Here is an 18,684-nt window from a genome sequence, read left to right as displayed (position 1 = left end):
TGTGGCACTAGGGGGCGCTATTGTGGTAGTGATGAAGGGTTTACACATTCTCCTCTGTTTTTTCCCATCTTTATGTACAAACAAAGTTATTAATAATATGTTTGAATATTATACATGTGTACATATGTGTATATGTAGTTTGATTGTTTATTATTGTGTAGTTTTTTATATTCGAATCTACTTCACTTTTTTATTTTATTTACCTTTATTTCTATCTTTATTTCAATTTAGATAAAATAAAGCAATCTTGAATCTAATACACAATCAATTCATGAACAGATCAATAGGTTTACAATCAACAGAAGTTGATTGATTCAATAATATAATAATATAAACGTTTTGGGGACCTTGAAATGTATGCACTTGAAATAATTTAAATGATTTGATTCCAAAAACAAAAAAAGGAGCAAAATTGACTTGTTTTGCATGCTGCAAAGAAGCTACAGGAGGTGGTGTAAGTGCTCCCTCTGCTGGCCATATGTAATATTCCTTTAATTCAGGGTGTTGTTTTTTGCCTCGCTGTTCACTCTGATTGACTCGTGTCATCCACAGCTGAACTTATTCACCAATGAGAAAAGCCCAAACTGAGATTGAACTTCCTGGTTCCTTCTCAGCTTTTATTAAACTAACTTGGTTGTTAACAGACGTTAACCAGCGACACCTTTTTCAGAGAAAGGACGCGGCTCTTCCCCCGGAATATCACGTAACTACCGGCATGACGCGCTGTGTTCACCGCTTTCTTGGGGGTAACTGAGCTACTTCGCTTGTTAGCTCACTGCTAGCATTCCTGACTTAACACTGGCTGCGTGTTTACCGCTGTGGAAGTTACCTGTCACTAACTGACACTAAACTAGCTCCACGCACTACTGTCACGTGTCGTACATAGCTCGCACTGTAAGTGGCAGGTTAGCTTAGTGCTAATTAAGTTGACCTTTAAACTTTCGCCCACCCTCTGTGACCTTCTGGAACCTTCGCGACATTCTTTAAAAGTGGCTGTGTTGATATTAACACAAGCGTTTCTACATTTAATGATTTATAACTATAACTAATCATAGTTTTCATGACTTCTCATCTTAATTTATTCCTCCCATCAAAGGTAGCTCCCGGATGGGAAATATTATATGTACTATATCCGAATAGTGCTAATGTTTTAAAGGAATAGTTTGGGATTTTTGAAGCGGCGTATACATGGTACTTGGTACAGAGACTTATTCATAATACGATTTGTGCATTGAGGTCTCAAATTGTCTCCCCCAATCGATTACATGTGGCCCGCCACTTAATACCAAGTTGTAATAATTAATTTCTGTCTGTTTTTGTTATTTATACATTGATTTACATCTTATATTTTATTGAACCCAATAATGTGAACTCTAAACATCAAATATGTTGATCATGAATATGAATATCTTTATAACATTTTAAAGACTAGATGCTCATTGGCCCTGAGGTCATTTGCGTTTGAGACCCCTGTTTTAATGTGAATGGAGACAGCAGAGAAAACTGTATTTTTATATCTATAATAAACTTTATTTCAAACAGTCTAAACATTGGCAAAGGCAAACTACAAATAACACTTTCAGTCAGATCACATTCAAATCATAACACTAGGGCTGAACATAGGAGACTACTTGAAAGAAGACAGGCATACACTTAATACAGCTACTAAGATTTGAGCTGTTGCATGTAGGATATATATATATATATATATATACACACACATACACATACACATACACACACACACGGCAAACAGTAGAAATGTGAGTAGTGATTTATTTTTGGCCCTGTGTAGAGGGTTAAACCTCGTCTCCTGTATGTAACACACTGACTCTGCCTTCAGTAGTTAGCTGTGGACAACTGGACAGGCTTAAGTTGAAGATTTTCATCCAACAGGAGTTTGTTATTAACTCTTTAACTTAGCTCAAGTAAGTCCAGCTAATTTCTGATGATGGCTATGACCTGGATGAAGGAGAACCTTCACACACACACACACACACTGACTCTGCATAAGTCCATTGTTCTACACCCTTTCTTCATTTAAACACCAACTCTCCATTCAAGGCTCTTGAGATGTTTAGATTCTTATACATTTATGGAGGCATCTGTTGGTCCCAGATTAGTCAGAGGCCAGAAGAATAAGGAGACCTGCAGAAGATGGTCTGAGGTCCCCAGCTGACAAAGAATAAAATATATCTTGCTCCTTCGCAGGATTATCCAAAAAGCAGTTACTGTGGAGAACAGCTGCCACAGCTCTTGACTAGAAAAGGAAGTATGACATGTTCGCATCACTAACAATGGCTTCCATTTAATTTTAGAGTTGAATTTTGTGACTCAGTGCTCGTTTTATAGGTTATAGACCAGATTCACCCCTCTGGAATCAGGTCTATACAAAGAACTGGTGTGACTTCCCACAGCAGAAGTCAGCTGGTGTGTTTTATGCTGAATACATTTCTATTTTTTCTTCTCCAGGTCCCAAAGTGTGATGCAGCAGTTCACCTGTATGGTCATAAGACTGAACTCAGGCCTTCTGAGAAAACCCTGGGGCTGCCAAGTCATGGCCAGACCCAGCTCAGGTAAACTCCCGTTTACATCATCATTCTGAAAATAAAAAACATTGAGATAAATAGATATTGTTGGCATTCTTAATTACAAGTGTCTTGCATCTGAATGCCACTGTCCTCCCTAAAGGCAGCACATTTTGCTGCATTTGAATGTTGCAATTAATATGTTATATCTAATATGAGTGGACAATTTTATATATGAGACACTTTAGCCTGGAACGTAGCCTTATTAACTATGCACAAATATATAAGCTTTATTAACATACTGTGCTATGAATTTTGTTTTTTCTGTCCAGACCTGGCAGCATTCAGGGAGATTTTCTCCAAAGCCAAGAACATAGCTATCATCACTGGCGCAGGTGTAAGTGCCGAGAGCGGAGTCCCCACCTTCAGAGGAGCAGGAGGCTACTGGAGGAAGTGGCAGGCGCAGGTAAACACAAACCTGAGCCCTGTACCACCTGTCCACATGCATTAATGTTGAATTGTTGCCTGATTTTAATTTGCCTTTATATTCGTAATGCATCATTTTATAATTTCCTTGTACATGTGCAATGACAATTAAAGGTTTCTGATTTAATTAGCAGGATAGCATCTGGTGAAAAATCAATCCAATCCAATCCAACTTTATTTAAAGCTGAAACAAAGCGCTGTAGATCAGAGATAAATAAGACAAATAAGATATAAAAATCACATAATAGACCTTGATTTTACTGTAATTTATCTTACGTTTCTCATGATTTAAATTAAACTTTTGATGCAACATGCGATTTTTCAAATTTACAACAGCAGTAGTGTTTCACGTTCAAATATAAACAAACGCTAAATTGATTCAAACATTTTGTCAAATGACTTCACCCAATGCTGAGAAATTCGATCAGCTCCACACGACTCACTCTGCGTTTCTAAGTATAGCTGCGTTTAGATCTTGTGTCGCCCCGGCAACATTCCGTCATTTATATCCAGGTGGAGGAGACGATAAAATGGCTCTTGAATTCTACTGCTTAGAAAACCCAGTTCAGTAGTTTGATAAGTTAGAAAATGCCTCTTGTCCCCGTCTACCCCTGTGCTGCCACTGTATACACACAAATGCTCCCTCAGCCAGCTCTTGTAATTTCGGGGAGACATTTAAAGTTAGTAAGAATTCCTGGTGAATGTCATAGGATTTTTGAAGATAAATGAGCAGTGTTTTACACCACGAATAATTTTGTGTGAATCATCTGTTGTGATTCTAGGAGCTGGCCACTCCAGAGGCCTTCTCTCGGAATCCCTCGCGTGTGTGGGAGTTCTATCACTACCGCCGCGAGGTCATGATCACCAAAAATCCCAACCAGGCTCACCTGGCGATCGCCGGGTGTGAGGAGCGTCTCGCCAAGCAGGGGCGCAAGGTCACCGTCATCACTCAGAACATCGACGAGCTCCATCGAGGCGCTGGATCCAAGAACGTCCTGGAACTTCACGGCAAGTAGAACAGAGCGAAGACGCCTAAATCCTGCATTTTTGGTAGAGAACATTGTATTTTATATTATATTACAGGTTTTTTTGGTGATTTGAATGACGAAAATGAAAGTGACAGTTTGATCTAAATATTTTAACCCTTCCATTTGTGTTGTCTGCCCATCTCCTTTAATCCATTAATTGCTCTCTCTTCTTTCTATTTTTATTTTTGAAAAACCAGGTAGTCTGTTTAAGACCCGCTGTATGACCTGTGGTCATGAAGCAGCCAATCACAGGAGACCCATCTGTGCTGCTCTGGCGGGTAAAGGGTAAGTCCTTTTTTTTCTTTTGCTGTGATTTCCTCCGCAGCAATTGTAAACGTGTTTGTCGAGATACAGATCGCTTTCATTTGTGCACAAAATGTCAGAGAGAGCGGGGCGGTCGGCGCTGTTGCGCTGCTGTCACAGAGCTAAAGCACGTGCGATGACGCAGAGAGAAGGAGAACTGTGATGAAATGTCATTTAAAACTCTGACATTTTCAATTGATTTTTTTGATAACTGACTGTTCTCACTGTTATATTCCATGCACTGCAGCTTAGATTGAGCATAAATTGGTCATAATTCTGCTTTGGTAACACAGTTTTAGGAAGGTAGGGTGTATTAAGGGGTTCTGGTGACCTCTAACCTCTCTGTCAATCTGCTTCCTCAGAGCTCCAAGCCCAGACTCACATGATGCCGAGATTCCTGTCGAGCAGCTGCCCAGGTAGTCTTAGTGCTGTGCTCTTTTTCAAATTAAGTGATTTGTTTTGACAGTGGGTTTCTGTGTGTGTGTGTGTGTGTGTGTGTGTGTGTGTGTGTGTGTGTGTGTGTGTGTGCGTGCGTGCGTGTGTGTTTCAGGTGTGAGCAGACAGGTTGTCGTGGTCTTCTCAGACCAGCTGTGGTTTGGTTTGGAGAGACTCTGGACTCCGACATCCTCACCAGTGCAGAGCAAGTGCTGGACAGCTGTGACCTCTGCCTCGTGGTGAGTGACAGTGGGTGAGACGTCACATGTGGGGTTTTGAATACACACCCATCTTAATCTACACAATAAAAACATCAGTCCAAGGTGTAATCCAGAGATTTATTTCTGCACGTCTCTGGTGCACAAGACAGAGAAAGAGTATTTGAACAACGCTGCAAGTAGATGTCTCCTGACAGCTGTGCCAGCAGCGTGTGAATGAGTATGAAAGATATGTGGTTTGAAAATGCGGTGCACATAGATGTGCTGTTTGAAAAGTGTAGTGTAAAGCAGCTGTGAGTGGTCATCAAGAAAGTTGCTCTATACAGAGTTCCTGCGGAACCTTAAAAAGGCGCTGAATTCATAAATCTAAAAACAAGGCCTTAATTAGTATTCAGAAGTCTTAAATCTCCCTTTCAAAATTCTTGAAAATGTTAAAATTGTTAATGTTGTAAGTGAAAATATTTGTAACATCACAGATGGCGGAACCAATAAAACAGTTTTCAGCCAGGACATCGCGATACCAACACCATCCGGGAAGTAGATATTCTAACTTTTGCGCTGGACCAAAAAGTCATGTTTTATGTTGAAATAAACATTTGGGCTAAGTGTCCTCACTAATGTGTTTTTGGCAGCTTTGTTGTTTTTGTTTACTCTAAAATTGGTCTTAAAAAAGTCTTGCTTTAAGCTGTAGGAACCCTATATATAATATATATAATATAATGTGTATATATAATATTTTGAAAGAGATTTGCCGATTCCTGAGTGCTTGGGCCAACAGCGATACATATACTGACATATGTGTCTTTCCTTTTGCCCCACTGCAGCGGTCATATAGTCTGTTCTGTGGTGAAATTAACATAATATTTTCTTGTACATATATGGGTATTGGCGATATCCTCATATAACCTCAAGCAAGTTTCCATGGTTACCATCTTCTTGGTTGACTCTTAGTGTATATTCTGAGCGGACCAACTTTACAATAGGCGCAGGACGAAATTCCCTTAATATAGTCCCTAACTCACATGGTTGGTGTAGTGTAGAGGTGTGAGAGTGGATGGTTGTTTGTTTCCTTGCAATGGGCTGGCCACCTGTCCAGACCCCACATATCGCTGCCCTATGTCAGCTGACATTGGCGCAGCTCCCCCGCGACCCATAGAAAATGGATGGTACCTTGCTCAGAAAGATGCTCATCAGTCACGGTCACTTTCTTTTTTTCTCTTGCCTTTCAATCATGATTTAAAGTTGACTCAATACTTTTAATAAATGTTGTGGCTCTGCAGGTTGGTACGTCGTCAGTCGTGTATCCAGCAGCCATGTTTGCTCCTCAGGTGGCAGCCAGACGTGTCCCCGTGGCTGAATTTAACATGGAAACCACACCGGCCACCATGAACTTCAAGTGCGTCCCACTTGTTATCACACACATGTAACTTCTCCACGTTATAGTTTCTATATCTTTTCATCTCTGTTGTCTCAGGTTCCACTTCCACGGCCCCTGTGGGACCACGTTACCACCCGCACTCGCTCGCCACGAGTCCGAGCAACTTTGAACACACAAAAAACTGCAGACAGGAGTGTGAAACACTGGAGGACTTCATTAGTACAAGTACGATCAGTCATGAGTACCCATCACGGATTATGTGGAAATGTACATATGTGAAACTGAGAAGATGTACCACCAGTTTGTCCACAGAGATGATATTTTCCACTTCATAAATATGACTAGTAGCATCAGTAGTTAACATTTAGAGTGAATTTGGCATTTTCAAGTAGATTTTTTTAAGGATATGATAAGAAACTTAGTTTTAAAAGTCCAGTGTGTAACATTTATGATGATTTATAATAACTTTAAAATAAGCAATTGGTTTTCCTAGCTTTTAGAATAAGCCTTATAATATGTACTTAAAGCAAAGGCCTTGCTTTACAGTGGCCGCCGTCTTGCGTTGACATGTTTCTACAGACAAAGCGACAGCAGAGAGAGAGAGAGTTGTTGTGAAGAGTCTGGTTTGTGAAGGCCACTGTACTTCTCTGAGGACTCGGTAAAAGTAAGAATGAGCAGAAGAGTTCTCACTTTCTTTTTGCAATCTGTGGTCTCACCATTAGATGACATTAATTCTTACACACTGGACCCTTAAAAAAATAATACTGTGGTGCCAAATCACACGAATCCCCTGCTGCCAACTTTGGCATAATTATTAAAAATATTTATTTGTTGAATTAAATTTACTAAATTAATATTTATATATCACTCTATCACTCCTATTGCATTACATGTACTTTGAAGGCGGGACACTAGGGGGCAGTGTCTCACTGCAGCTTTCTTCCTAGTTTATTTCCCACAATAGTTCCTTGTATGTGAGCTCTGCCTGGGATGTGAGTGTGACGTGTTTGTGTCAGTGTTGCTCCAGAGGCCATGAGTCAACTCCAGCTAAACAAGGTAAACAAACCAGGGATGCATGTGACTGGGGCTCGGTGATGTGAAATTCAATCCACTGAAATAAATAAATAAATAAATGCTCCTATAAACACATGAGTCTAAAATACTGCATTAACTACATATGATGCAACAGAAATGATAATAATAATAAGCCATAGGTGGTGTGTGTACGCAGTGTGAAGGTGAGTGTATGTTTTAACAAAGACATGATTGTGTGTGACACACTCGCTGCTCAAGGCCCCGACTGTCCAAAAAACTGTCCATCACCTCAGCATAAACTAGAGATTAAGTCCAGTGCAGTGTTTCTATGTATTACTGTTCAGTCAGCTGGCTCTTCACATCCAAAATGTTTTAATCGGCCAAAAAAGAAAGTAGAATTACGCAATTTGTAGTTTTCTAACAAGTGCTTGAAGAAGGTGGCACAGTCTACACGACAGGAGGTGGCACAGCTGAAGATGCTGGAGTGACCAGGAAGGACAGGTTCAACGGTTTTGGAGGTAAATGTCAGAAGAGTCGAGGTTAAGATGGTTTGGTTCACGTGCAGAGGTTGAGGAGATGGAGCTGCGACCACAGAGAAGGTTCATGGGTGTTGTGAAGGACGACATGCGGACAGTTGGTGTTACAGAAGAGGACAAGATGGAGGCCGATGATCCGAGAAACTGAAAGAAAGAAGTTGAACACCAGTTCAAGTTGCAGGTAGTAACATCACACTCAGCAGATACATTTTGAATGGTTTCAGTCAGAATAAGAAGTGCTGCTTTGAGTTCATCAGTTGCCACAGTAATCGAACACATGGCAACAGTGGAGAGAGGAAGACATGAGCAGACTCCATGTAGGCATCTGTTTCAAGAGGGGAGAAATGGAAGTGTTGTTTATTGTGATGTTGACCCGCCGTCAGGCTGCTTGTTGTGCTGCTTTTATGACGGATAAAGGTTTGTGAGAATGTGTCACACTGTGTGAGCTTGGGAATTACTGGTCTGTAAAGGTGATGTTTTTTTGCTTTGGCTGAGGACACAGTTTATCCCACACATCCATCACACACTGTGCTCAGGCCAGGCTCTGTTAACGCTCATTTGCAGGAGTGCAGGGTGTCGGCGCAGACGTTATTAATATTGGCCTAATCTGATGGCAACATTCATATTAGCCTCCGCCTGCTCTCCGTCCTCCACCTGTCTCAGTGTTCCCCTCCCTCTCTGATCTCAGCTGAACATGTGCCGCATTTGAGACGCCACACAACCCAACTCCACCCCTTCATCCTCCTCCTCCTCCTCCCAAAGCTACGCCTCCATCACCTGCTCATTAGAGAGAGGATGATGGTCCGACAGTCCCCGATGACTCTGCTCCACAAATAACAGAGCCAATTTCCCGGCTGTTAGGCAGCGATTTCACACCAATCTGAGTTGCCCTGCCCAGCTCGGCCTGTCAGAGAGAGACATAAGGAAAGGAAAATGTGGGTCAGAGTGTAATTTGCCTGAAATAAAAGTCCTTTATTTTGTAAACACAGTCTTCATCGGTGGAAGACCATTAGTGCCATGTATGATTTTTATTTATTTATGTTTGGAAAACCGAAGAGACAGATTTCAGAGAGGTGATTTTAATCTCCCAATTTTTTTTACTTTAATCTCACTATTCTGAAGCCAGAGTTCAGATTTTGTTGTTGGTTCACTGTTTCCATGTCAGCTGGTCAAAAGTTACACACTATAGCTTTAAACAGGGTTCCCATGGGTTCTTGAAATCCTTGAAAGTTTGTGAATTAAAATTCAAAAAAGTACGGCCATTAAAAAGTTTTTTAAAATCACCCTAAACAGACATGGGGTCATTGAAAGTGCTTGAATTTTGTGCAGTAAATAATGAAGTTGATATTTAGGTAAATGTATTACCTTGTTTGTTATGGCGCCACCTACTGTTTCATACCCTGCGTTGCTTGATGAACGTAGACTAGGCCTACGCATAATTACTAGCCGTGTTGTGGACAATGTCCACCGTCTCTCTCTGCTGTTGACGTGAGATTCAGTGCAGAACAACGAGCAAGTAAAGTTAAGACGAGAGAGAAAATGATGACGTGATGTCTGGGAAATGAAAATTCCAAGATCTCTGTCTCACCAAAGAAAATTTACAAAATTTTCTCTTTTTTTAATTTGCGACAGTGTTTCTTAGCAATTATCTGTGTTTTCTATCCTGTGTTCTGTTGTACTCTGTCTTAATAAAGCGATGGCAGGTCGTCGCTCGCACTACAACTGGAAGTGTAGGAGTGAAGCGAGGAATCTCTGTGTTTTTCTGGTAAATATGTCCATCAATGTCACATCAGTACGGTTATTTTTCCCTCGCTCACTACCAGCTTTTATGAGCTGTGTTGTCCACGTGTGACCTCTGACGGACAGGAGCTCCTGTTTGTCTGTTTCTTTAAAATAATTTGTTTCTGTCGCTCTCCGCTTCATTAAAGTAGGAAAAATAACATGAAAACTAGCAGTTTAAAGTTATAATTTTCAAGGCTATAAAACTGCACTGAGCACTTTCCTTCGAGTTTGATGTTCAATATCCGACATCCCAGAGTGACTTTACCTAACTGACCCACATGATTAAACATACAGTGTTTGTATGAATGACTTTACTCAGGATATTTCTTTTCCCTCCATCTTTGCATCATTGCAAACTGGAGCATCTTCATATTTTATTCATTCATATTTTTTTTTGGCAAACTGTAAAAGTGAATTAACTTTGAGCTGTGATTTCACTGGTGCCCAAAACCACCAACCACCACCAACGCACCTGCACCCGCAACTCTCAGAGCTATTGATTTTTCATTCACACTCAGGAGAACTTGTACTTTATTCTCTCTGGTGAGGAAAAATCTGCAGTGTGTGGGCTTCATGCTGCACTTCGCTACACTCTCTTTCGTTTTATAGAAAGTTAAAATATTTTTAAAATGATTTTAAAAATTTAAAATAGTCAATTGTCGCCTATGGTTACAGTGATACAGTTTTTTAAAGTGTGGTTTACTCAGGTACAGATACATCAGTGGTGGCTGTGACTGAAAACAAATGATATTTTAACAATATGCTTGCCATTTTATCTTTTCTGACCGGCAACTGAAGTCTGTTTTATTTTGTAAACGTCCCTGCACCAATATCCATTGAGAAAAGCAGCGATTTTACAGAATCCACACTTTATCCGCTGCTGCCTCCGTCAATCAGTTCAAAAACACTCTACACTAAAATTCATCTCAGGTCTTTTGATGATGACGTCTGTGGCGCTGCTGTGATATTTTTTTAACATCGCTTTATATCGAGCTTGGGAAGTCATCAGACTGCCGGTCACTGATTGGTCAGAAAGTGTCGTCACTGGAAGAATCAGGAATGTAACCGAACAATGCCGAACTGTAGATCAATTAAAAAGACTTAACCCTTTAAAACCTAAGCCTCAAAATGTCTGTCTGGACCTTTTCTGCTTATTTTAACCATAAAAGGGCCAGAAAATGTCCCGTGAGTAAGTTGCTTTTGCCCATTTTTCATCCAATATCTGGCAGTGATTTGCATTTTACTTAACTTACTTAATTTTTTAACAATTTAAAATGAAAAGAAAACACCATAGTTGTACATGAATCCCAGATTTTGCGTGTTTAATTAGAAATTTAAACAGTATAAGATGTATTTACATTTGTAAATTACATTTGTTTGAGTCTTTGTCTCAATGTCCAAAAACAGGCCACAAAATGGAAACTTACTGTATGTCTCCTCTCTGGTGACAGAGACGCTGATTCACCGGCATCCTGAAACAGCGTAAGTGAAATTACCATAATAACCACACAAAGTCACGCCAATTTCATGCAGCCGTGCTGTGATGACCCCGCTATATTATAATGGAAAACCAATCAAACCGTGTGGAGCCGTGCTAGGCCGAGGCAAGTTGAGTCGTGCCACATTTTCCTTGTAGTGGAAAAGCGGCATTTGTAGTGTTCATTTAGCAACATGCTCTAATTTTACCAAAAAATGAAATAATCAAAACTCGAAAAAACTCGAAATTCTGACCCTCACCCTAAAACCAGGTCTTTAAAGTTGTGGGGCCCAGACCTCACAGAGATATAAACACACAGACACGCACACAGATTTTGTTTACTTGCTCATCCATGTTAGAGTGGCGTGCTAATGTGTTGCTGTGGGAACTAAGATGTGTGCAGCAGCGCCTCAGCCTGCAGCTCTGCTACTGTATAGACTCTTCCCACCTTATTTCTCACACGCCACTGAGCCTTAATGAGGTGCATGGGCCTCTGCACGTACACTCATGTAAATGGGACATTTATCTAATAAGAAAACCACTTTGTTGTAGCGACCCTGGAGATTTCAAATCAGATTTTCTCAGTTTTATGTTTTTTTTTTTAACCATCAGTCTTTAAGACAAAAGTATTTTCGGACTGTTTTAGCAAAGAAGCTCTCACAAGGTCAAAAACAAAAAGATTAAAAGCCAGATTTAAATTCAGTTTTTGACCAATTTGGAATGTGTTTAATTAGCGTTCACTCCCTGATTAAATGACTTTTTGGCTGCGGTCCACATCGTTTGGAAGGAAAGACGTGTGTTCATTTTTAGCTGCGATGCAAATGCGTTCGACCTCCGCACATTAGTCATGAATGTTTGGAAGTAACCTTAGTTTTAACACCTTGAGACAGCACTCAATGTTAGATGAACTGAAAGAGAGGGAGTGGAGTTAAGTTTCCAGAAGAGTAACCACCGTAACACTCTCTCCCAGTTTGAGTTCCTCCTACTCATTTCTTTTTTTTTCTGACGCATTTGTTACATTGCAGTGGAAATGGTGTTAATTGTCTTTTTCAGCGAGTTCGCTCAGGTTCACGAGTCTCAGGTTTACTCTACGCTAATTGTAGTGTGAAAAAAAAGGCTGGCGAAGAAAGAGGGTTCTTTTTTTCCCCCCCTCAGCAGATGGTGGAGACCAAAACAGAGTGAACACTGGACATTAGTTGGACAGAAATATGACTGTTCTGTGTCTGTAGATTCTGTATCTGCATGTGCACATCAAGTTTTACCAACATATGTCTTTGCAGTTTCTGTTTCAGACAAAGAAAAACCAGGCTCCACTTTATAACAACAATGTTACCAAAATATGTGGTTCCCCCGCAATTTTTTGCGGTAGGATATTCTTCTGCTCTGTCTGCAACCTCTTTCACGGCTCAACATCAAAGCCTTCAACTCTGGCCTCTCTTATTTTGATCAGATTTGGCTCCTCCCACCACAGCTCAAATAGATTAGTGTAATCCTGTTTGCTAGCTTCATATCCTCCTCCTCGGTCATGCTTATTTCAAATCTGTCCATCGGTCACCAATGGATTGAAACTGTCGTGAAGCTAATCTTCTCACAGTCATACGCCGTCGTTGGTGTTAGAAGATTGAATTTTTTTGTCCACCACGATGTTGTTGCATGTGTTGGCACAGATCGTGATACTTACCTGTTTCCGTCGTTAGCCTTTAGACCTTCACGGGTCTCAGATCTGCTCACGTGTCACTTTAAAGGTCCAATATGCAACATTTTTGCTTTGCTCTGAGACACCACGGAACAAGGAGAGCTCTGTGTGTCTTGAGCTGAAAGTGACATCACGCTCCCAGGCGTGCTGTTATCGAGCATCTGTTTTGTTAGCTGCTCTTGTGTTGTTCGTGTTCTACATTTCCCTGAAAGCTCAGAGACCAATGTTTCCTGTACACGACTTCCCATGTCACAGTTATGAGTTCCACTTGAATACGCCGAGCAGTAGTGGCAGAAATGACACCCTTCTCCTCTTGAACCCATAAGTCATTTGATGGACATCACGGTACCTGTGTATGTTTTATTCTGTGTTTGTGTGTGTGAGTTCTGGAGCGACATACTGGAACTCAGGTTTAACCCGCTTATGACCAAGATAATGAGGCTGCCTGGGTTTATTTTAAATTTTATGGATGTAGAATTGTCAAAAAATGTTCAATGAGTAAATTCTTCTGCTCCATTTTCCAAGATAACTTCATCTTTCAATATCTATATTTAGCTGACGTCACAAACAAAATCTCATCTGTGATTAGACGGTCGTTCCGTGGAAGTCCTGAGGTTCTACCGTAATGACACGAATATTCTCTGCTTTCCAATATCCATCCATCCATCCCATCTTCTAGCGCTTTATCCTTCACATGAGGGCCTGGACAGATCGCCCAGTCACAAACGGTTTTGGAGTTACGATAATGAGAAGAACGCATGACAACAGAAAGGTTTAAGCGCCTTTTATCCCTTAGTGACCAAAAAATATATGCTTATACAGCTTTAAAATATCCAAAATGTAGATTTTTCTTTGCCCCATTTTCCAATTATAATGAATGGACTGGTGATCTGTCCAGTGTGTGACTCCGCCTTTTGCCCTATGTCAGCTGGGATTGCAACCCTCATGTGGAGATGGATGAATGAATGAATTGAATGTTTATCTCCGTCGTTTAAATGTGTGTGAGCGTCTGTACAGGATCATCGTTCTTGCCTTGTTTAAATTTCCATCGTATATGACTTCTATTCTTCTTCACCGCCTGCGTCTGTGTGCGTGTTTGTATTTACAGTCTTACATTTATGCATTTGCGTGTTGACTCGCAAGCGTCTGTGTTGTCTCTCTGTGCTCGGGCAGGGAAGAGCTTCACTGAGTCAAGATGACTGAAGCTGCTGCTCATCCCAATCGCCCCAGATTGGGCTTTGGAGTGAAAATCCTCCAGGGAAGCACTAATCCCTGACTGTCGGGAGCAATTTTTATTCCGTAAGCAAAGCTTTCTCTCACTCTATTTGCTCTATCACTCTATTTATAGCCCTCTTAAGCTGCTCTGTGTGCCACTGTTTACATTTAGAGCCCCCTCTCCTCAGATTTAAAGCCCCCCCGTCCTCTTGTTGTCCCTCGGTTCCTGAGCAGTGGAGTTAAAAGCAGGAAATTTCTATTGACCGGTATACGGTCGCATGAGGCTGGGGATGAAATGGACTGATGGAGAGATTATGAAGAAGAGAATGACAGACAGAGGTAGAGAGGAATGGGGAAAAAGAAGACAATGACGAGGGAAATGTGAAGTGACAAGCAGATCTGAGTGTGTATTCCAGGCTGTCTGTGTTTGAGACTGTGACCAAGAGCAGGAGGAGGAAGAGGAGAGGGAGAGGCAGTGTTTCTGTTTTGAAGGAACGAGAGTCAAAGGATGTGTGTGTGATGTGAGGAACAAGATTAATGAAGACTGAGGTTGAGTTTGGGAGAAGTTTAGTATCGTATCGGCTTCTTATCCTCGTGGAACCATCGTTTTTTTTGGGAGCCTGAGTGAAAAAATCTTAAAACGTTACCCTTGCGATTTTGAGTATAGTATTTCTATATTTTTTAAAAACTGTACGTTAATAGATTTATTATCTTTAACCTTGACTTTCTTTACTGCTGCAACACTGTAACTATCCTCGCTGTGGGACTAATTTAAAATTATCTTCTGGGGAAAACTATGATGTCATTGCTCCATTTCTTTCTTTGTCATCATCTATTTCTTCTTCTTCTTACAGCGCCTCATACAGGCCTGGCATATGTACTACACCATCCTTGTGAATCATTCCTTGAAACAATGCCATGTTTACAACAAACAGAAGAAAAGCCCATTTGGTCCTTGAATTTGAGGGAATTGGTCCTGGAAAGTCCTTGAACAGTTCTTGAATTTGATGTCAACCAAGGTGTGGTAACCCCTGTTTTAATGTCATATGAACCAACTTGAAGCAGTTTTCTTTTGTGTCCTTAAGTCATTTTTCACTTTTTCGTGGTTTTGTGGTTACCGAGATGAGAAACACACATACATGCATATGAAACACGAGCAAACGCGTGTGTAGCTTAGCCTGTAGCTGTCTATCGCTAATGCTAAACGACAGAACAAGCACAAAAAGACAGTTTTACGGTTCGTAAATATAGTAATATACGTATTGTTGGCACTGCTCTTTCCTTTAGGTGAAGTTTGGTGCTGTGTACTGCTTAATATTGCCCGAAGTTTGTGTAACAATCCTCCATGAAGTGGTTGCCGCATACATGGAGGTATTTGGGAAATGTAGCAGGGATATTCCAATCAAATATGAAAGACAGAAAACACTTTCAGAACAGAAAAGAAAAAGTTCATGTCGTGAAACCGTTTTGTGTTGACAAGAGTTATGTGTTTGTGGTCATACGATATACGATAACTGCAGTCACAGGAATAAGATACCAATCTTTGGACACAACACTTAGACTCTAGATGAGTTATAGATGCATTATTTTGCAGGATTTACAGAGGAATATATTATTAAATGAAGTGTTAAACCACCATTCGTTCCACCACGTCTCCATTTGTCCCAGCATGTTCCCAGAGTCTCCGTGTTTGCTGCTGTGGAGGTCATCTTGCCCCCTGCAGCTGAGGAGTAGCAGTTTATGGTGGCAGCTAACATTTAGCTCATTATGTAAATGCTAATCATCAGTTGTAGCACAGGCCCTTGGGGTTTGAGAGACATTCAGACACAACGAGGCTGGTGAACCACGGCAGTGCCGCATGAGCAGCTCTGCTCCAAAAACAAACTGATTTATGGATCGCGCGGTTCCGCTGTGTGCTAATCTGTCACTTCTCCTCCCTGCATGCAGTAAAGCAGCGGTGATGTAAACTAGTTATGTCATTTAATGTGATGGAGCTGCGTCGTCCTCTGTGTATTTTACACTCCGACGAGGCACGTTTACACTTGTGCTTCCTGCCCAGTGTCAATAACATAATCAGATGTGAGGCTCACAGCTGCTCTACCCTCTCTCTCTGTCTCTCTGTCTCTCTCTCTGCATGTGTGTGTGTGGTTGTTGCCTCTTCAGGAGCTTTTCTGGCATGAATTCTGACCAGTGGTCCTCATGGAATCCAAAACCTGATCCTCCTGAGGTTCCGGTTAACTTCATTGACCTCCAAATGAATGAAATGGAATGTCTGTGAGTGTATTTATATCTTTGTGTGGTCCAAAAAGTGTAAAAATGGTTAAGGGGCTAGTTATATGTATGATGCATCCTCGCTTGGATACAAAAAGAAGTTTGTGTGTGTGTGTGTGTGTGTGTGTGTGTGTGTCTATGATGCTTGCTCTGTCTTCCAGGACAATTGATTTTAAAATAAAATAGCGGTCATGAGGCGACTCTCAGGGTTTTTTGACGGTGTATTTTTCAGATTGGATAAACGGTGTTTGAACAGTGTAGTTTAGTGAACTTTTGCCAAATCAAAGTTTGCATTTATTGGTTTTAAAAGGTAACATTATTGTATTTCCTACTGCACTGTAGTGCTGTTAACTACTTCAATTCAAAAATATTAGGTAGGTAGATAGATGGGTCAACATGAGACCAAATCATCTTTATTTTCTCCAATTTTCTCCAAGAGAACTTGTTCCTGAGAGAAATGTCTCATCTCCAGTGTAGTTACAGCTGAGTTTGTTGATGTAGGGTTATGGTTATTGTTATGGTTTTGGTTTTGGCTCGTGGTCCTGAAGCAGAAAAAAATAATGTGGAAGTCTGTTTGAACTTTCTGCAGAATTTTAAAAATGAGTGAGACTAATTCATGCAATCTGAAGGGACAACTGCAGAGAGAATAAACCTGGCACTCCTCATCACGTACGTCGACTCGATGACCATTAGTCACCAAGGTTATGTGTGTCAAAGAGTCAGTGCAGCAGTAGCAGCAGTGTATATGAGGCTCTCAGTTCTGCACAGTGGTTAATTTACCCTCCACTCATTAGCTCCTCCTCTGCCAGCTGAGCACTCTGATCTCCAAACATTGATTGGAATCAATAATTCACACCTCTACTTTAATATTGATGTGTGGTGCAATAATCTGTTGGGGATAAGTGCCAGTTTTAAGTACACACACACGCGCACACACATGCACACACACACACCTATTCTTTTTAGGACACTGCATTGACTTCCATCCATTTGGACAGCCTAATCATAATCTGTTCCTCAGAAAGAGACGTTCTGCTTCATTAGGAACAGGTTTTTTGTCTCCATGAGGTCCTGTTATGGTCAAGTAAACACACACAGACAAGGAGAGAGGACATCATGTCCCTGCTTTCTGTCTCGGTCTCTGTCTCTGTCTCTGAGTGTCACCGAGCCGCTGCTGAATATTTGATGTTTCAGGTTGATTGTGAAGTCGATCCCTGACCACTGTGACCGCAGTCACTCAGGGTTTTTCTCCGTGTCTCGGCTCCTGCATTGATCAGACTGGCCACTGGCTCCTCCCTCATCTGAGAAATAATGGAACTATTGAACCTCATTCAGAACACGGGTGAAACATGAGGAGATTCCAACTACAGTCTTCTGTGTTTTAGTCATTTCTGTAAAAAGCACCTTTGGTTTCCAATGTCAGAGGAACCAGAATTTGTACCAAAATTTGGGGACATGTCTTGGACATATTTTTTTGCGCTTCCATTAGGAAAATTACGAAAATAATACCCCCTCCAAACCGTTCCATTCTTTGGTACAAGGGTAAAATGGTACGGTCGGATCAGGGGAGGTCACTCCGACCTTGACTTCCAAACATTAACGTCATTCAAAATCTTAATCTTAAAGTTATCTTCAACTTGTTAGCCTATGATATAGTTTCTAGTAAGAACCAAACACAAGCTTCTACCACTGAGGGTCGTTGTGCCAATCTCAGCTGATGTAGGGCGAAAGGCAGGTCACACCCTAGACAGGTGGCCAGTCCATCACAGGGCCACACAGAGACAAACAACTTGCCACTCAGTGTCCATTTTTGCATGTTTTTGGACTTTGTGATGAGACATGGGGAAAACATGCAAACTCCATGCAGAAAGGCTCTTGTTGTTTGTCGCGAACCTGGCGACCCTGTCTTCTTGCCAACCACTACACCAACCATGTGACCCCCAAACCCTACCCTACTGTATCAAACCAAATTGTACCATGACGGAAGCATTAGTGTTTATCACATCATTTTTCGCCCAGGTTGACAATTTTAACAAACCCATTTTCCAAACATTGCCTTTCAGGGCTGCTCAAATAAAAATGTTTCTCACTGCCGCTGTTTAAGTTTTGTTTTTGTTGCTAATTTCACTGTATCGGAGTTTACTCAATCACTTCCACCTTCAGCAGCAGCAGCAAACAAACAATGAAAAACTGCTCTGCAGCAGCTTCAGCGTTACAGTCTGATTATTCAGTCTGGGCTAATTACAGATCATGTGAGGAATGGGTGGGAGCTGATGGGCACAGTAATGGAGTCGTT

The 18,684-nt window shown here is 41.1% G+C and overlaps 1 protein-coding gene across 2 annotated transcripts; it reads left to right on the top strand.

The window, feature by feature from the left end:
• Positions 1–558: 558 nt before the first annotated feature.
• Positions 559–7,523, top strand: sirt5 (sirtuin 5). Of its 2 annotated transcripts, none has more exons than XM_058639029.1 (9): positions 559–746; positions 2,473–2,576; positions 2,861–2,994; positions 3,797–4,022; positions 4,240–4,327; positions 4,708–4,761; positions 4,896–5,019; positions 6,279–6,394; positions 6,473–7,523. In XM_058639029.1, the coding sequence occupies exons 2-9, from the start codon at positions 2,486–2,488 to the stop codon at positions 6,543–6,545; spliced, it is 906 nt and encodes a 301-aa protein (XP_058495012.1). In that variant the 5' UTR covers positions 559–746; positions 2,473–2,485; the 3' UTR covers positions 6,546–7,523. The 2 variants fall into 2 exon arrangements, with proteins under 2 accessions (XP_058495012.1, XP_058495013.1); XM_058639030.1 differs by having other exon boundaries at positions 562–703.
• The last annotated feature ends 11,161 nt before the right edge of the window (positions 7,524–18,684 follow it).

This window comes from Solea solea, chromosome 9, assembly GCF_958295425.1.
Source record: "Solea solea chromosome 9, fSolSol10.1, whole genome shotgun sequence".
NCBI lineage: Eukaryota > Metazoa > Chordata > Actinopteri > Pleuronectiformes > Soleidae > Solea > Solea solea.
The sequence above is the reverse complement of the archived record's forward strand: the minus strand, read 5'-3'. Positions and strand labels throughout refer to the sequence as shown.

What these genes read in the sequence shown, in the direction of transcription:
- sirt5 (XM_058639029.1), top strand. Translation starts at nt 2,486, where the DNA reads ATGCAGCAGTTCACCTGTATGGTCATAAGACTGAACTCAGGCCTTCTG. An exon ending in GAACGTCCTGGAACTTCACG is followed by an intron (nt 4,023 to 4,239) that starts GCAAGTAGAACA and finishes TTGAAAAACCAG; the next exon opens with GTAGTCTGTTTAAGACCCGC. An exon ending in CCTGTCGAGCAGCTGCCCAG is followed by an intron (nt 4,762 to 4,895) that starts GTAGTCTTAGTG and finishes TGTGTGTTTCAG; the next exon opens with GTGTGAGCAGACAGGTTGTC.